The sequence below is a fragment of the Cataglyphis hispanica genome, chromosome 20, assembly GCF_021464435.1.
Source record: "Cataglyphis hispanica isolate Lineage 1 chromosome 20, ULB_Chis1_1.0, whole genome shotgun sequence".
Lineage (NCBI taxonomy): Eukaryota > Metazoa > Arthropoda > Insecta > Hymenoptera > Formicidae > Cataglyphis > Cataglyphis hispanica.
In genome coordinates, this window is record NC_065973.1 from 3,187,929 (window position 1) to 3,208,852 (window position 20,924).

Consider the following 20,924-nt stretch of genomic DNA (forward strand, 5'->3'; position numbering starts at 1 on the left):
ATATGCGATATTGGCAATAATTTTATTTTGAATTATTATAAAGAAATTATAATAAAAATTTATTCAAAAGAAGTATACATCGAAAATTTATATATTTTTTAACGTTACATATGTAACAGACTATATAAATATATAAAAAGAATTTTATATATTTATTATTTATTATTTAATATATTTTTATAAGTCTTGTGATAATAATGGATAATCCTAGCCACGCGTGTTATGTTATTGGTACGAATGTATTTTTCAAGGGAGAAACCGTATGTTGTCCAGCGACAAAGCGAAAGATCGAGGGTCAAGCTAGATCGGTCTAGGGTGCAGTGGACTGCGTCATTGTATGTTATATAATGATATTGCTCGTATGTCGCGTGTGTTGCGATTGTCAGAGGTCATCCGGATCAGAGGTCGCCTATTCGATGATTCGTTTTGGGGGCAGTTTATACGCCTCATTATGATAAACTTAAAAGCGAACCGCAGGAGGTAAAGAAAGAAAATCGCAACGCGAACCAGTATTTGTAAATATAATTTTATCTACTGTAACGTGTAATTGTTAAATTATATAATTTTCTATCTTATATTGAATTAATTCTTTTGCTTTGTCAATTGTTCAAATTTTTATCGCAATCTATGTTTATCTTCTTCAGCAGTAATACGAAGGAAATATATAAGAAAAGTTTTTGCTCATTTCAAATTTTTTCAAATCAAATCGTAGAACTACCTGAAGAGAAGTCAAAGGTAAAACCATTATTTTTTATATAGAATGTAGCGGTCTGTCGGTTTCGTAGCTATAAATTTTCGACATGCTAATGCACATGTATTAAACAGCTGTAAGTCCTTAAAGAAAAGGTTCTTCTTTTCCAAGAAAAGGAACCTTTTAATATTCAGCCTCACGTTTCTGACAGATTTGTATTTCCGAAATTCTCCAACTCGCAAATGGAGCAAAATCATCAATCGCTTTACTGATTCTATGGAAAGCACATTTACACCAGCCTTATGTGATTTAACATTCAAGTAACAAAAACTTCAGGTAGTTGCAGTATCTTTACATCTTTATTAAATTGTCGGCATGTTTTACACTTTTGAAAGAATTTCTACGACTTCAAAAAAGCCATTATGTAATATAACTCGTGCGTGCAAAATTATTTAAACAAATTGCACTTTTATCTTGATATAACAAAATCTTAATATACTTTGTGTATTTTCACATACAATCTTATAGTAAAATATGTAAAAATAATTTCGGTACTCCAAAGATACATAAAGCATCTTTTCTTTTTAATGTTATTATAAATATATTTTTTAATATTATTATAAATTTACAAAATGGTTTTCTGTATTATAATCCAATAGTCAGTTTTATTTAAGTGGTCATTATTAATTTTATTTAATTTAATTATTTTAATAACAAAAATATATCATCGTCATATTACGCTATTATACATGCACTATTATATATGCACTATTATATGTATATTTCAAAGTAATATTTTATACGTAAAGATTAGAAATAATAAAGAAAATTACAATTTTTTTCATATTCAATAAAAAAAATATATATATATATATATATAGGTAAAATATAGAAATATTAAAATTACATCTGTAATAAAAATACTAACAGAACAGTAATATGGAAACATTTCCGTTCTTAACGTCAACCACAAAATTTATAAAGTCGAGTATTCTCGGACGGACATAATCGAAAATGAAATCGATGATGAAAATGCACACGCGCTTCCGATTAATACCGAAACGAGTTTGACGACGAAAAGATGCCGATAGGTCGAGCCATATAAACCGCATTCCATATGCCCAGGTCGACTTCGCGTTTACCGAAGGCGACTGCGGGTCCGCGACCCAGGAAGTAGGTAGTAATTTCGAACGTAGGGCCCGGCGAAATTAGCAGGCAAAGAGCCGAGAGATGATTTTCCAAAATAACACGTCCCTCGTACAATGGGGAGGCAATTTCCCGGGGACCAGCTGCCGCCACCTATCTGATTTATCATCTCGCGTTGCCGACGAAGAGGAGGGCTCTCTTTCGACTGCCCCGCAGGAACACCCTGTTCGCCGCCGTGCGCGTTCCTTTTCTTAGGGAAACTGGCCGCAGAAAAAGAGAGAGAGAGAGAGAGAGAGAGAGAGAGGGAAAGAAACTTCTCATCAGTAATTATTGTGCGCCAGGTCATCGTGGAGGCTCTCCTGGCACTCGAACGCCGCGCGCGAAACAAAAAGCAGGAAAAATACGATTTTCGTGGGCAGATTAAAGTATCAGTTAATTGAATCTCTTTTGGTGAGAGAAATTCGCCTACGTACTCGGAGTTGCAAAAGCCTTCGAGCGAGTACTTGTTTTTGTTATGTCTTAACATTTTTTTTACTTAACTTTTTTGCCAAACGCAGATACAATAATACTCGACTTTAAATATTTCGCCAATTTTATTACATGCTTTGTTCTCTGCAAAGTTCTCTTAATATCGATGGCTCATATCTAAATTAATCACATTACACGAATACAAATGAAAATATTATTGTTCCTGATAATTTCTCAAAATTTAAATTTTATTTTCTCGAAAACTGTATGACTGTAAATAATGATAAACTTCGCATCTGTATTGCGAAACGCGAAATCGGTTGGCTGTTAGTTCACTGGAATGCTATGGGGAAGGCAGATGGGGGTGGGATGGGGTCGGGTTTGTTCAATCGGTTATTGATTGGAAATGTAAGTCGAGAGAGCGTGCAGAGAAAGAGAGCGAGAGAGAGAGAGATCGTAGAACGGCTTCGAAGCGAAGAAGGGAAGAGGATGTTGGGACGACAAGGGCAGAGGCGGGTGGAAAACAGGACATCAGCGCTGGTACGGACCGACAGATGGCCGCTGGTCAGTACGACGGTCAGCGTGGAGAAACTCGCCAATTGGGAAAACTGCTTTCCGTTTGAGCCACGCCGAGACTCGCCACCTTATGTACTCCGGCCGTCTCCGCTGATTGCAGCCTTAACTTAACACCTGTCTAAGGTGCCGGTCACGTTCTAACTCTCTTTACACCGCGAGTTATTTTTATGTGCGCTCTCTCCGCTGCTATGAAATTAGCTTCGCGTACGGTTTAGATAAACGTTAATGTCGAAAATTTTCAACATCTCGCGCGCGCGAGCATAGGACAAGATTTTCTTATTACTTCGCTGCGTACATCATCAGGTCTGTAATACATACTCGATTATCTATTATTCCAACACGTGATTAGAGTTATTACGCGTATTCGAGACTGAAGTTTCATCGAATTATATATATTTTCATTACACGACACACGACATATAATCGCGCGATTTTCTCGAACAAGCGAGGCAAGGAAGTTGATGGAAAGAGTCTTACTAATCGTTGTCAGAAGCGATATCGAGGGATAGATGGGCATAGATGCAGGAAGATGGTTCAAAGATCGTACGACCGGGTGCTTAACCGGATGCCATTGTAGGCGCGATATCTCGGCGGCGTCGTGATCATTTATCTAATAAGTACATCCCGTGCAAGATTACGTGTCGCTCGACACGATGCGCGATGTTCTATTGGCGCAAATGTGCGACGATCTTTCTGGCCGATCTCTCTTGGTCAATCTCTCCGCCTCATCCTCCACGAGACCAGCGACTACTACCACCACCAGCAGGACACGACGACAAGCACCGCCCCGGCTCCCTCGCATCCCTCGGGCAATCTTTTCAATTTAAAGTCAAGTATTATGGCTTAAATTGCATTATGGTTTCCTTCCCCAAGAGGTAGGGCCCGAGAGGAGCAACGAAGGGCGGCTCCTTGTAAGCAAGACTCAATCACGCCGCTTAACCTCTGACTCCGAACCCACGAGACGCGCGCGCGCGTATACGCACACACATAAGGCGAAGGGCATCCTCACGTGCCGCGGCGAAGAAACCGATCGTCGCGCTTCCCTTCACGAAATTAGCCACGAAAACCTGTCGAGACGCGCGAACACACCCTTTGGAGCGAGAAGTCCGGATGCCCCGTGGGACTTAACGACTTCACCTCGGGACGCGTTCTCTCGAGCACCTACATTTGCTGTCAGCGTAACGACATCATTACGTACGGGGCTCGTCGCCGATTCGACGATGCCGGTCACAGTAAATCTCATCTATCCGCATATGGAAACGCAAGATCGGTAAGGCGCACCTATCGTGATTTACGCAAGATTTGCAAGTAATTTAAGATGTGATTCTATATCGCGTTGAATGTACTTCTTCAAGAAGATACTTGAATACATATTATACTTAATATAGTATCGTGAATTATACTCATCAGATATGTAGCGGATAGCGCACCTCTCTCTCTCTCTCTCTCTCCCTCCCTCTCTTTCTTTCTCTCGTTATGCACACATTCGATCTAAAAGCAATCACGTATCTGCAGCTCCGCGAGCGTGTTCGGGAGATCGAGACGCTGGATTATTAAGATCTACCTGCGTACGTGCGGCGTGTTGCACAGTCCGGCTCACTCTACACGCATACTTTTCACACGAATGAATGAAACGACCCGGGCCCAACCCTGACCTTGAACCCACTCTTCGTCGAGGGGAAAAAAAGGCGCGATTTCTCCCGTACCGCCCCCTCCCTCTGACTGTAATAAGCGCGTTCCCCGCGCTATCCATAAGGCATGTAACAGATACTCTCCTCGGCGAGGTGGTGCGCGTCTCTTGCTTTTCCCTTTTTCCCGTATTACGTTATCGGTTACACTACCCGGGCTCGCGGTTCTATTTCTCTTCCTCTTACACGCGTGCGTTAGTGCGTGCATTTATCACGTGCGCGCAACCGCGGCGCGATAAGTATCGATAATTTTCATAGATCACTGATGCACACGATGTTTTGTAAAAAGAAAGAGAGAGACAGAGAAAACACAGATAATTCCATAATGTTGTTCTTCTCTCGAGAATTACCGACCGTTAACACGATCGACGCTACTTTAATCCAAGCGATTTTTCACGGTCCGTAAATTTTTCTATTTAACAAACAATCTTTTCGATTAAAGATATCGTTTCTATCATGCGAAAAAAAAAAAAGAATCATGCCCAACATCATAATAGAATCCATTAAAAATCTGACTGTGGTAAAATTCTTTTTTTCAACACATATGTCTGATAAATCAAGCGAAGCCTTGATGAAAATAATTGGAATGTAGTTATGATTTTTACTGTTCAAAGGTAACTGTGATCTACGTCGCTTTCATAATTCACTCGTAACGAACTATCCCAAAGTAATGAGCACGCTCTTAGAAATTACACGCTGGGCTTCTCGCCTACCGCGCGAAAGTTAATAGGAACACGCTCGCGAGAATCGAGATAATGATCCACGATGAAAATGCAATATCGCGATAAAAGAACCCGAAATCTTTTTAAATTAAGACCCCAAGATTTTAAATTCTAAATTGATATAATGAATTAAATGAGAAAGTAATGGTAAACAAGAGGTGAACTTCCGCGTGTCGACTTTATACGCAACGGATGGATTATACTCGATTAAAGCAAATATGTAAAGAATGTCGAAGCAAGATCCCCGACAATGCAATCCCTCCCGTAATAAAAGCAAAATCGTCTTTTATTACGAGCGCAAAACTTCCATTATGATCGCCTTCGTAACGAATCTCATCCCGAAATAGCACATTCGCCGGGGGAGTAAATTGCGGTCCGCGCAGTTTCCTCGCTACTTGAGCACGGTGCGATCCAGCGGCGGTTTCCTCAAAAATCGGCGAAATGAATCCCGATAATGTTCGACGCGTACCGTACGTAAGGGAGTCGAGAGATCGCGCGACCACGAAAAATAGTTGCGCCGGCTCGTTTCCGCGCGCGCGCGCACACACACCGCTCCTTTAAGTAATATATTTCTCAGGGATAATTGCAGGCACACACATAGCGATTTCGTGCAGCTCGTTCTGATGCCGGTAGATACCGCGGACCGTACGGCGAAGCGTGTATTGCACGTGTGCAGGTAGTGGAGAGCACGCGGTGAAGAGAAACCGACCTTGCGGAGAGAGACAGCGATAAAGACGCGCGATGAAGCGAGATGGAAGAAGTTTCGCATGTATGTGTCGGTAGGTTACACGCGTAGGTAGGTACTTACCTATCCACGTAGATAGATAGACACACTCGTGCTTGAGGGAGGCTCAAGAAGGGAGGAGAAGCGCGAGGGACGCGATAAAAGGTTGAAGGCGAGAGAGAGAGAGAGAGAGAGAGAGAGAGAAAGCGAACACTCTTTGATAGAGCGTAACTGACTTCTTGGCCGGTGCATATTACCGGGCTGTTAGAGGGCGGAGCCAACTGATGAGTTAGCAACGTATTGACTTTATAATAATCACGTTAGCCGGTCCACCGTGATCCCTTGGTATTACGCGGTGCCTCGCGCAAATTCACATACCGGGTGATGCCGAGCATTCTTTCCCAACACAACTTAGATTAAAATTAAAATCCAAAATATTTTTTATTGTTTGTTCAATGTTTCTCAAATGTTAATTTTGACATTGCAATGCGCTAATATTAGATCAAATATTTTCCTCTCGAGAAATAATGCTGCTCACAATATTTCAAAAGTTAAAGTCTGCTAATTTGCGCCGTACATATACGCATCAAATCTGTTCGCATTCCGATCTCAAGTGTATGACGCAGCTGTGCAATTTCTTATACGCAGAGTGTATCGGTTGCGCACTAATCGTAAATATTTTTTATTTATCGTACTTATCGTACAGCGTGTGTACAGATCGTGATCTGGCTCGGGGAGATGCGAACCGACCGACCGTATATGCAAGAGAGACGTCAGTTGACATTTGGGCGAGCAGGCTGGCTGACTGCACGAGAAGAAGCTGTTACACGCTCGAGCGTATGAGATGCGTGGCCTAGAACACGGCGTGCTGCTCTTACCTGGCCTCTCCCCCTTAATTAGCGGTTCGGTTTATCTTAATCGTTCCCTCGACTCCTCTCGGTGCCCGCGAGCCCGTGGAAGATGAGGAAGCACGTGAGAGCGAGGCGCGCAAGTCGTTACGTATTCACGTGCAGCCGCCGAGAGATAACGGCGATTTCTCTCTCTCTTTCCTTCTGTCTCTCAGAAATAAAATAAGAGATCGAGAAAAAGATATCGCGAGAGATATGCGGCCTGCCTCCATCTTCTCCGCGTTGCTTTTGCGCCTGCACGCGTTATTAATATTTCCCTGATCCTGGTGTCAATGACATTGATGGATGACAAGGCCATTACCTCTCGCGCACTCCGTAAATTGTAGCATCCCGAATCGTTTATTATCAAACGAGAAAAATTATCTACTGTCGAAGCAGACTAATCGTTCTGAATATGTTCGGAAAACATTCCGGACACATGCCTTTAATTAGAAATTCAATCTAGACGTGTTTCTCTAAATAGATTAGACGATAGTAGGTTCTGAGTTTTCACAAGATTACTCTCATGCTGACGTCAGTGTTTTCGCATGGAAAGCAAGATCACGATTTCTCATAATGATTTCCTAATGGCATTTTCGTAATTACAATAGACAGTAATTACAAAGTAGCTGCTCGTTAAGTACATAGTTAACAACTGGATACTAGGATCCGTATATAAGAGACTCGTGCTCCCATCTCTTTCCCGCTGTAACTTTCACGCAATTGATCAAGCAAATACCATGCTGACAATATATTGAGCATGTAACTACTTTTGTCTTTACGAAAAACGAAAATAATATAAGTAGCGCGTTTAAAAATACCAAATCTATGTAGCGAGATCTATTATTAAATTAATCTATTAAATTAAAGAGATATTACAATGCAATCTCTGTAAAAATCGACACATGTCGACAGCGTGCACAAAATCGTTATTTTTATCAGCGTTGGCGCTCTAAGATTGGATCTAATCCACCAGCTACCCCTTTGGAAGAAATCGCGTCTCGACTCTGTGGTCGTTTTTCACAACAAGTCAGCGATGCCAGTTTTGCCGTTCGCACGTATGTATATATATATATATATATGTGTGTGTGTGTGTGTATGTGCAATCGAGAAGATCCTCTTAATTCTCGTTTTCACGCATCGCGCCCTTCCTAGACATAGATCGCGCGCGGATAGCAAGCTGCTAGCTTTGCAAACCGTTTTTGTAACTGTCCCGGCAACGTGAATAGCGGCGATGCGGTAACGGCTGGTGCAATCCTGACCTCCAATCTCACCTCAATTTGCCTACACGCCGCCATTTGCCTCAGCGAGAACGGCGAGAGAGAAAGAAAACGGCCTATCTAAAATTATGATCTGAAAAAGTGCCCGACCGTTCGCGCGCGCGCGTGTGTATGTATCATACATATACATACATATATATACATATATATACGTGTGTTGCATGCGAAAGGTCGAGTGCTCGCGCACAACCGATTAATTATAACAAATTGCGTATTATTATAAATTTCGCGGCTAATTGGTACCTTTTTTGGCCACGGCAAGCTATTTCTTTAGCTTTTATTTTTAAATCGAAGCGCCGCTCATTATGTATCTTCCGAATGGATTTATTTATCGCCACTCTTCTATATAAAAGTTGCGTGTAATAAAAAAATATATAAAATAATCTATAATAAAATAAATATTAAAATTAAAATAATATTGTAAAAAAAATAAAATAATTAAATATTATTAAAAAATTCTCTTTCAAACTTTCTAACAACGCACTAATCTATCGCACTTAATCTTGTTTTTTTTTTTTTTTTATACTTGACGTACACACAATTTAATGAATTCTTTAAAGCAGGTTGACGAGCCATAATGTATTTCACCGCGATGAATTTCGGAGGACATGAACACCTGAACACGATGACAAATGAGCATTTTCGACGCGCGCGCACTCAACCTACGAATGGATTTTGATCGGAGCGGTTGACTTTAAATGCGAGATAATTAGCTCTTCAATTATCGCACCCAAGCCGCCGGAACGGTGAATCGTCCGTGAATGAAGCGTTTATAGCTCGATGCTAATTTGCGGTACACCTGCTTTTTGGCGAATGCGGTGAGGGCGCGCGAATGTTCTCCGTTCGGTTATCGCTGCAATTACTCCACACTGCTTAAACGTAGGCTTGCTCGTTCTTTCTCAGTTACGATCAAAGGCACGCCTTTATCGCGGATGAGCGATTAGATCAGTATAGTATTTCACTATAATTGGTATATATATATATATTGAAAGAATAAACCAGCTACGTCAAAAAATATGAAAGCATTTAAACTTAAGTAAAAAAAATTAATCTTATATAAAAGATATATTACATAAAAAATATTTTTTTTATAAGATTTGGCAATTATAAAAGATTAAACAAATATAAACGTAAAGACATTAGAATTTAATAACATCCAGAAAAATTTCTGAAATAAATTCAAGCTTATTCAAACAACTGCGCAAATGCAAAGGTATCGATTGCGCGCAATAAAACGACGTTCGGACCGTCTCTCGTTGAACATATTTACGACGTTTATGCCGCATTTTCTTTATTATACAATCGGCCGGCGTATTCATTCGCCCGGCGTAGAGAAACAACGTTCGCGCGCGACGCGCCACAGTGCGCCCTGATCGATTTAACGCCAAATGTCGCCGTGTTTTACACGCGACAATAATGGTAGAAATCTATGTAGCCAATATTTCAAGCCACCCTTTCTCGTCCCCAACCCTCACGTGGACGACGCGGCGTTCGTACACCAGCGACACGTAGCCTCTTAGTTATTGGTCCGCATATGGACACCGTTCGATATTTCATATTCCAGCGAAATGAAAATATAAATGCAATCTCGCAGCCGGCATGTTTCAAAAAAGCGCCATTAATTTCTGTGCCATGTGCGTAACGCGAGACAATTTTTGAATTTAGGATAAAGCTTTTACATTTTTTAACATGACAAATATTTATTAGAGGAATACAGAGTGAAAAACTCTGTTCGCGAAAAAATAATAAAGTAAATGAGAAAACATTATCCGAGACACGCATTCACAATTTTCGTTTAATTTTGCAATATAAGATAAATTAATTTCTCGCATTTATGAGCATCAGTGAGTTTCTTATGCTCCAAGTGATATTCAGATACGTGAAATAATTCCAGTGGGTCAATCAAATAACAGAATTTACATACTTCGAAGAAAAGAGAACGATCTGACGCAGAAAAGTGATAGTCCCAAGGGAGAAATACGATTTCTTTCGTGCTATCCGACAAAAAGAATTCTTTTGTAATCGACGCAAGAATAGAATGCGGTCACGCCAACACAATAATTTCAAAAATTATTTTTTGAAATACTTGCGCGTGTGTGTTCATCCCCTTTTAATACAATATTCAATTTTTATCGTTAAAGTTGACATTTTTTTACAAATATTTCATTCGTCCGTAAATTATTTTTACAAATTTCTCAATATATAATAATTGTATCGAGTGTTATCATTTTCCACTAACTCAATTTTCAAAAATCAGAAATATCTGTGTAATGAATTATATCTCCCGATTAAAATTCTGATAAGTTTATTTGAAACTAAGCAAAGAATAATAATCATCGACAAACACGGTTATATCGGCTTGTGTCACCCGAACAAGTGATTTTTATTTTATCTATCTACTGTTCTCCTAAGTATATTGTGTGTTGAACTTATATTTAAGAACTGCCGTCATTTTTTCGGAAAAGATACGTCGTTGTAACACGTGTCTTTACGAGAGTGTGTTCACAAGCCCGTAATATTTTAGGGAGAGTCCTCCCGGCCCTCGTCCTTTAAAAACTAGCCGGTGCATATGTCGGCGCAGGCGACATAATGTTATCAAGCTGTCCAGAAAGAGCCGATCGCCACCACGTAAGGACGAGGTCCTCGGGGGACCGCGTCCTTGCTCTCGCCCACTTCGTCCTTATTGATATACCGAATAAACACACTTGGCAGCTAGGCCAGGACGGCTTTGCGAGGCAAATAGCTTCGGCAGGACCCTATGTCCGGGGAAATATCTTTCCTTCCTTAAAATTGACTCTATGCTCAATGCTGATAACAACGTTTGCGACAAAAGTTAAGTCTCCCTTCAAAATGTTTGAAGAAAAAGTAAACTGATTTTTTCTTGATGAATTATTTTCATTCAAAATAGTAAAAAGTAAAATATTTTTAAATATTTTAAATATTTCTGTAAATATAGTTATATTAATTACAAACTTATTGTAAAATTATTGATAACTGATAGCATTTAATTTATCTTTATCAACGAGTGAATTCTGATTTTTTTATCTACACAATACATTTAAAAATGGTTCTAGATAGACGTTAATGTTCGTTCACGCTGCAAAATGTTCTCAGTCAAAACCGACACGCCGTCGAACGTCATTTACCTCCTAAAATCGCTTCTGGAATCTCATTCAGTCTCCGGTTTCACCCTCGTGGCTTTTAAGTTTCGACCCTTATCGACCGCGTCGTGGACTTAACGCATCTCGTCGAGCGCGGCGGTTATCCAGTAAATAAAGATGAGTAGTTTCCCCGTCATCGCTCTTCTCGCACACACGCGTACATACGATCCCGATCGTGCAGCAAGCGGTTTTAAATTCCGCGAGTCAAAGCGATGTTTGACATGGAAATGTTGAGCGATGCATTAAACATGCCGCGCGCCGAGTGCTTCCTTCCCCCTCCCGCGAGATTGCAATTCCCCTGCTTGTCTCGAAAAGACGAAAAGCGCTTCTCTCCGAGGTCCGGGACCCGATCATATAACCGATGCCGGCTTCGGGCCCCGCGATTCCCCTCGCGTTGTCCGAGCTGTATTTATTTAGGCAAACGAAAGGAACCGTCGTTCCGTTACATCTCGACCATCACTTTCAGAAGCAACTTCCGGAGCTAATCGATAGACATCGTGATGCAAGAACGTCGGCGACGGTAGATGCTATTTCTATTTGCTTTTGAGAACGATAAGAAGATATTGCCCTTCGACCACATTCTCTTCTTATCTCCCATGCTTCCCAAAAATTATTAAAAAGATCAATCATAAAGAATTGCTGTAATATAAGATATATATTACTATTATATTGATATAATTAACTAATTTAAATTTCCTATTTTATTGAGTGCCAAGAAAAAAAAAAAAAATAATTTTAAAACTAATCGACAAACAATTACTCGGCATTTCGTCATAAATAAACAGAAAAATATAATGCTATAATTCAAGTAGTTTTAAATATAAATATATTGTGTGAAGCTGCTTTATGTAATTTTATGATATCGAATTCAATTCCAAATTTTTTGTAATTTTGTCTTAACACGTAAAATTATAAATCGCTTTTCTAATCATTATATCATCGACCAGTTGCGAAAGACGCAGGAAGACAACCATCGCGAATCTTTGTGTCGTGATTGGCGAAGCTTATCGAGGGTCGGAAATACGCATCTGATGCAAGATGCAATTTCACTAGAGAGAGCCTTTTCGAGAGTAAAAATAATTCTCTTTCCCTCCTCCCCTGATTGTGTCCGGTAAATGACATCAAGTTTATTGTATTATTTAAAGAACTTCGCTTTAGGATTGCTTTAAGCCAGTGACCCTCGATTGTGAGAACGCCGTCGAGGACAGCACAAACTAGGTTTCTCACGGATGAACCGCGAGGGTGCAAATTCGTTATTTCTTCAAGATGTGACGTCGAATAAAAAAGGTAAAAAAAAACGCCGAAATGATATACAACTTTTCCACGTTAAATGTTTCCTTAAAAATTCTAGCGTAATGCAAATTGTTTATATTGGACAAAATATTTTCTCGCAAAATTATAGTATATTAGAGATTTGTCTTTCCTCAAGATTTTTTTTACTCACCGGGTGAGATGCCGAGCTTCGCGTGCATGCTACTGGGACTTCTATGATCGGGGGTGGTAATAGGGGCTGCTACGGGTGGCGACAGGTGGGGATGCGTCAGTAGCCCGCCACCTGTCGTCGTCGTGGTAGTCGTGGCACAAGGATTTAAGGGTGATGTCCTCTTGAAAGACTGGTCCGTCCGCCACGCGACCTCATTGTCGCCAATCCAGACTTTACCTGCACAAATGAATCGGACAGAAATTAGATATACACGTATATAACCGGTCACACAAAATTATCAAAAATAATATATAATATAATAATTATATTGCTTAAATATATTTTATTTTCGTATAAATATACAGTAATTATATGTGTATAAAATTAAAAATATAATAGAGTAAATACTATTTTTCATAAACGCGAGAGAAAAATATACGCCATCTCATTTTATATCAAGAATGGAAGATCAAATTGCAAAAGAGAGAGGCTTTCGAGACAAATTCTATGCCCCGCGCGTATATTAATATAACGCATACACAAACGCGACTATACGTGTGCAGAAAATGGCTTCTCTCCCCCAAACGGACTCGTCGTAATTAGCGACCCTCCAAATCCCCTATCCTTGCCAGCTTTTCCCGGTTTTCCCCCGTTTCCCTTAATTTCTGGGAACAATGCCCGGCTCTGGATGTTGTTCCAGGCTGCAGTGTCTAATTACACGGGGGCATACCGAGCTCTTCCTCTTCTTCTCAAATTTGTAAGGGCAATGTATAGGGTGCGCTAAAGTTTGTAAATGCGTCATGAAATATTTACGAACGCAATCGGAAAGTAAAGTTAAGGTAAAGCTATACGTTATGTTATAGAAACTTTTATCAATTTACATATCAATAATATGTCTCATTCAACAAAAAATTTAGCAATCATTAAGATTGTTTAAAAATTATCTTTATATTTAATATGTTATGAAAATTATCTTTAAATTATTTAATATGTTACTGATTATAAGTGATTTATAAGTATTACTAATCGCTTTAAGACTTTTATCAAATTTAAATATATAGATCTACATGTCGACATCATTTGCAAATAAATTGTATCTCTCACCAATGTTCTGTCGCGTGCGAAATCCCGGATGTCCATGTCGTGTCTTTTCGAGCACCCCGTAGGTGGCGGGATCTCGGATTTATGGAACACGCGAATACCGTATCGCCCCCGCATGCGTGAGACGTGACTCAGACTCCGTATTATTTGCTTGACGAATGATTTAGCCCGAGATACTTAGCTAGCTTCTCCCCATAGCTCCCTCCCCCTACCTCTCTCTCTTTCTACTTTCTCGCACCCCCTAGGGCAATATTCTCTCCTGATTCTTCTATCTGCCTGCTAACGACGACCAAGTGAAACGCGCGTTTTTCCAGAGACAGAAGTACAGTAACCAGAAAACGGAAAGAGAATAGAGATGAGTGGAGGAGAAAATAAGAGGTTCACAGCAGTATGCATGAGAGGGACAAGGATAGAACGAGGGTAGTAACCGGAGTCTGTGTGGTTACGCGAAAGGAAGAGAGAACGTTTTTCCCATCGAGAGGAAAAAGGGAGGCGGGAGAAGAACGGTGGGGCTGAAGAAAGTGTAGCCGGCGCGCTAACTAAGGGCGTCGGCTAATCAATATCATCAGAGAATGGCCGCTGACCTCCATCTACCCCGCTAGATCGACCATTGTCCGGTATTCCGCGCCTCCAACAAGCTCCGAGCGCGTATACGAAAGCGTATTTCGATTTTCCTTTTTCTCTGCCGCGAGCTTAGAAAACTTAATTTCAAAATAAGAATACATACGCGGCCATGTGTCGCAATAAAAAAATAAAATTAACATATCATTTATTTTAATTATTCTTAGTAAAAAAATATACGTGTAAAAATAAGACGTACTGCAAATTATTATTAATAAAACATTGCTAAATATTACCTTGAGATCTCTTTGATTAATAATTGTGAAAAATTAGATAACATTATATGTTTTAAAATAATGTAAAATTCTAATTAAATGGCTTATCAATCTCGTGTTGAAACTTTTAGGAGAATATTAAAAATCACTTCAATGTCATTTCCACAAGAATGGCTTGCCCGGGGCTACGAAAAACATGAACCACAAAGCCCTTCTTTAATCTCGTAGTGTTTGCATGGCCGCCTGATTTCGTTCAACCCCATGGAGACAAATGACAGTAGCGCAAGAAGCGATAAACTCAACGTAAGTTGCTTTCAAAAAATTTAATTATGCGAATCTGTATCTAAAACAAGGAAAGCTGTAAATTATTATTATTTTGTGGACAAAATAAATTGCCGAATAAATATAAAACCAATCTTTTACATCATTTCTTAACGAAATATCATTTGGAGATAAAGAGACACAACCAGTCTCTCTTATCCGTCCACAGACTCCATGGCGTTCATCGGCCTCATCTACGCGTCCCCAGCATCATTTCTCGCTTTCTCGCCCAATGAGGGTCGCGCGGCTACGTCCGAGTAGAAACCAGTCTGCATAAACAGAGCCATCCATTGCGCGGACTCGTCCCTTTCCACGCAGCCGTATAAACCTCGCATTTCCCTTCGCATTTCCCCTCGTCTTTCGTCCGAATCCGGCGCGAACTCCATTCACGGGTTTATCACTGTCCAGATAACAACGATTTACCTACACGCAAACTTCTGCGGGTTGGGGCTCCGAGCGGGTGGAAGGGCGCGTCTGGAAATGGGGCTGATAGAGAGAGGAGAGACGGAGTAAACCCCATGACAGGGACGCTGAAGAAGGCGAGCGAGACGGGCAGCCACCTTGCATTCGGGAGTATTTCACTTTAACGGCCCTCCAGGGGATTGGCTGACCCCGACCGGAGACCCTTCACCGTTTCGGCATAATGGACCTCTACATTACTTATTCGTCCTGGCCAATGTCCTGCTAGTGGCTCGCTCCGTTCCTGGCGAGAGAAGTCGCTCGTTTTCCACGTCCTTCCATTCACGCGCGCGATTAATCGCACGTCGTGGAAACAAGGATAACGAAATGGAGATGCCGTAATAGAGAGTGGTCATTCACAATCAAACGAAAAATTAAACGCTTATATATAAATTCGTTATTAATTTTGAAATTTATGCGCATGCTAATATAAATTTAAATTACATACATCAGAAAATATTCAAAATTTTATCGAAAAATGTCATGTTTTGATATCTATCATTTTTCTGTCTAATCACGTATTCCTACCTCTCTTTTAACGACTAAGACACCTTGCTGATTCCAGCTTCCGGATACCAGTCAGTAGCATGGAAGAACAACACGCCCCAAGCAAACTGCTCGTGGTACTTGAAAGAATTGAAAATTCCTGCTCGTCTAAGGGTTGAGAAGGTCGAGAATGGAGAGGGTGATGGCTAGGAAGGAGAGGCAAAAAGAAGAAGGGACGAAGAAGCGGGACGAGGAAGCGAACGCGGAGATAAAGCGTTCGATATAAGATTAATGCTAGAGGCCGCTGACCAGTCCCGCGCATGTCGAGGGCCGTTCAGCCATATACGACGGCAATGGTGATTCCTCTTTGAAGGTAAAACCGTGGGCAGTGGCCAAATTGAATCCTGCTTAGGATAGAAGAAGCGCCGACGAAAAGAAAGAGAGGGATGCCAGCCCCGGAGCCCTTTCTCCAATAAATAAATCGCCGGCCGTCTGTGGGTCTCCGATTTTCAGCTCGAACGTACGGATTAAAATTGACCGGCCGATTTGTAGCGACGAACGTCGAAAGTAATTGCGCGATTATCTTGTTTCTGTATTTCTTCCCAATTTTGTCTTCTTGAAAGCAGCCGAAATATAAATATCACACTGTGATTTTATATATATACACATACACACACACGCACACATACGTACATCGGGATTTCATACGTATATTATTATACAAGCTTTCTCACTTTAAAAATAAAAGAGTACAAAGTATATAAAGAGAATTATAAGTAAAACATTAAATTCTTGCATTTTTAACTTTTCATTTAGTTTTTAATTTCTCATAAAATTTTAGATATGAATATAATGATATTACCTATTACTAAATCTATTAATAAATATTATTAGTTTTATTTTGCAAAGTATCGAATTACATTATACACGCGAATGATAAAAGACAAAAAATTTACTTATTTTATATAATTTCTCTCTTTAGTTACTAAATATAAATTAATTAATATAAAGTATTAAAAGAATAAAAAATAGCCAATGATTCATTTATGTAAATGTTTAGAATGTCAATGTTTTTTGATTCATAAAAAAAATATATTGCACATCAAGTAATGAATAATCTATAATCAATCACTGCTTTCTTGAAATCGGATCGGAAATGACAATATCAAGTATCTAAACATTGTGACATCTTTCTCCGCTGCCGACTTGAGTTCTTCTTTCGAAATGTTAGTAAATAATACTAATAATCTATCATCAACACAGCTAAGTCATTGGAAAAGACACAATAAAGCAATAATACTATATGTACATACATGTACATAGCATGTCAGGAAAATATACGTGTATATATGTATAACAAATTCTTTTTTAAAAGTAAGGGGAAGAGTTACAGTCTCTACGTTACAAATATATTTAATCAATAATAAAATATTTACAAATAACATATTTTATATTTTTATCTCTAATTATTTGATTTTTTTCTATTTTTCTTTTATTTAGAAAAATAAAATCGTAAGATATAACAGTTCATCTGTTGATGTACATGTTTATATGACATTACGAAAGTGAGGAGAATTTATGCTATTTGTTCTCATTAATAAAATGTTTTTATCTATATAAATAATTCGATAATATCGCATTATTTCCTCATACATATGATTCAAGTGTCTTATTTTTGAATGATTATGAAAAGTATATACTTGGAAATTAATCGTTTTAATATATTATCGTGAACTGTAATACGTATGTGTCAATTTCTTTTTCTTGATCTAACACGTAGTCATGATAAAGTTATGTCTCGAAGCAAAGTCCAATGCTAACATTAAGTTAGGCTTAATCAATATCACTAGTGGCGTTACACGTGCGCGTGACTATAATTTCTATAAACTGTTGCCGAGATAATTATTGAAGCAAATAATACACGGTATTCAAGTACGATATTAATATATCTCCGCAACAATTCGCGCACAATTACCTCTCTTTTTTTCTTTTATTATTTCTTTTACTCGCGACGGAATTATTCTTTCAACTCCTTGCTCGTTTTCCTGACGGAAACTCAATGCCTGTGAGGGAAAAAGACAAAGGATCAGCATTCGTCGAGAGTTTCCCTATTTCTTGCTGGTTGCCCTTGTCGGGATGACGATCGATAATACCGACCCCCTATGTCCCCACGAACTCTGAGTACCTTAACACCCTCGTAAGTTTAGGGTGTCCCAGAATTCGTACCCATATTTAATGTAGTGAGATTTTTATATTGACTTAAGTTAAGATCAATATCTTTTCTTAATAATACGTAATTGAGCGTACGTCATTTTTCTTCTCAATCTTCTTTATAATTCAATAATCAATTCGTGACAACTAAATAACTATTAAATATTATAATTGCCCGTTTAAGTAAAATTTTCTTGGAATTATATGAAAAATAAGATTTCAATATATTTGATATTCATTCCACTTTACTGATCGCCATTATGTTATGTGAGATACTTGGTCTCGCCTCGCCCAATAAAAAACGTGAATAATAAAGAGGCTCATCCGCCGAAGCAGAAGGGGCTGAAGAAACGCGGCAAGGGTTGTGAGCGCAAGCGCGAAACCGCCCCGCGAACGAGGGATGTTGGATACCACCCGTTGGCATAACTCCATTCCACCCAGCCAATCTGCATGTAACTCGCGGGACGAGCCGCCATTTTGAGCGAGATTTACAATCCAAGGGATGGAACTGCGCAACTCTTTGCTTCGATATATCGTAAATAGAGATAAAAGGACGAGAGGAATTAAGATTTTATTATAAAATTGCAAAAAACAAAATCTTCTATATTATTGGTCAGATTTTAAATCGAACTGTTACTTAAAAAAGCAAGGTCCCATCATTCTGTGCTGTTGAATTTTTCGTAAAGAAAAATATGGTATGGAACTTTATAAGCACAGCTGAACGCCATGGATCGAAAACGATGCTGCGTGTCGGATATCTTTCCTCATAACACAAAACCGTTCAAACAAGCTTAATAAAGTTTTTTGAAACCTTCTTCATACAAATAAAAAGAGAAAGTTTTCCTCTTTTCCTTCCTTTTCTTATATTAATATTTTTTTCTATATATTAATATTTTCTCTTTCTCTCTCTTTGCAGTGTCTTTTTAATCCATAAAATTAAGAATTTAAATACTTAAGAAGATTATTTTATTTCTAAAAAAATTAATTAATTAAAGACTAATTAACAAATCATTAAATTGCTCAACACAATCGCCCGTTACAGGACATACTACGCAATAAAACATGATTTTAATGATTGTACCGATCCTCGACTCGCTCGAAGCAGACTCGTCGTCATCATTGGCACGACCAAGGGGTGAAAACCTCGAAGTTCCCGAAACATAGGTGGAGCTTTAACGAGGGATAGGGGCGGATGGTGGTCGGGGTAGCGATTTTAAAATTACAATGGCAGACACACACGTCGCCAGCGTTTATCCATCCGTTTTCATCCCCGCCGTCCCTCCCGTGAGCCACCGGCTGGCATCGTCGCTCCTGTCGTTGCATCTGCGTTTGCCGCGCGCCTAAACGCTCCGATCTCGGCTGCCTGCGCGGGAGACACGAGCCCTAAAGGCCTCTGTCGAGCGCGTGCGTGAGTGCCGCACACATGCGTGCGTGGCACGGACGTAGCACGCGTTTCCGAAGGAATACAACCCCTGCACCTTTCGTGACGCGCCCGCGGTGAGGAGGGGAGCCCGATTGGGCCACCCCTTCCTCAAACAGTCTAAACTTTTTTCCGACCCCCCTCTGCTGCCGCGTTGTAACGATGCCGAGCAAGTTCGCGTCCAAAAAGGCTACGATCCCCGCTTATGCTAGTCTACCGTTACCAATATTTCTCTCTCTTTCTCTTGTGTGACATTACACCGAATTGGCAAGGCAAAGTTACCCCTCGTTGCGGGTGATTTTTGAGTATCGAAATAAGCGATTGATGCTGGAGATTGTATCTGTTTGGCTTTCGATTGTTTGATAGCTCTCTTTCCTGTGTTTGCGTAACCGCCTTGAAAATTTCAACTTAACGCCCAAAGATATATATATATATATATATATATATATATATATATATATATGTGCTATATTTATACAAATACATTAAAATTTTACACATTTAAAAAAAAAGAAAAGTATGTGTTGTGTTTCTCGAAAGTCAGGAATATTTAACATTCATTAGTCTAATTGGTAACTATGTATATCCGACAGTGCAGATCGAAACAACTATTAACGAGTAATGAGAATTGCAATCATTACAGGCGAGTGATTAACTATGATAATTCAATGGATATTTGGAATTTCAATCTTGATAATTGTAATAAAACTTCCTGCTGAGAAATTGGAATTTATTAATGGCGATATGACAGAAATATAATATATTATCAAAGACTAATATGATTGATCCAGTTATTAGTTGCAATACTTTCACCCTTGGAAAGTCTTTCCTTGATCGTTGCTAATTAATCGACACAATATATAACGCACTATGCGCATTAAGATTTTTTTTTAAAATAATGATACCAATCTTAAATTCTATTTTAATCACATATTTTTTTTCTAAAATGCTTTCTGTGTGCTCTCTAAATTCATTTATCGAAGCAAACTTACATATTATCCCAAGATAAGATTTCCATGTCTGTGGAATACAGAACACGAATTAAAACTAGGCTATAATAAATTACTTGAATGTTAATCAAGGGTTATTTTTGCGATGTTTTTCCCATTTTTCTCTTCGCAGTAAACAAACTGTATAAGTATGTTCCAGGAAAATCGCTATCGTTCTAATTGGCAGCGGCGTCGCTTGCCTGCGTACGATGCATCGCGAAACGACCGTTTAATGAGAACCCCGGTGATTAACTATGATAATACGGATATTCTGTTTCAATCGAGACGCGCGCGCCGAGTAAGTCCCTCTCTCCACCTCAGCGGAGAAAGGCTCT

The 20,924-nt window shown here is 39.4% G+C and overlaps 1 protein-coding gene across 3 annotated transcripts in view; it reads right to left on the reverse strand.

Annotated features, from left to right (window-relative positions):
* The window catches only part of LOC126856910 (POU domain protein 2-like), a 122,400-nt gene that overhangs the window by 47,341 nt on the left and 54,135 nt on the right, over positions 1–20,924 (reverse strand). For all 3 annotated transcript variants that reach the window (XM_050605917.1, XM_050605916.1, XM_050605915.1), the window contains exon 3: positions 12,788–13,003. In XM_050605917.1, the coding sequence (XP_050461874.1) occupies positions 12,788–13,003 (216 nt within the window). The remainder of the gene's footprint in view (positions 1–12,787; positions 13,004–20,924) is intronic.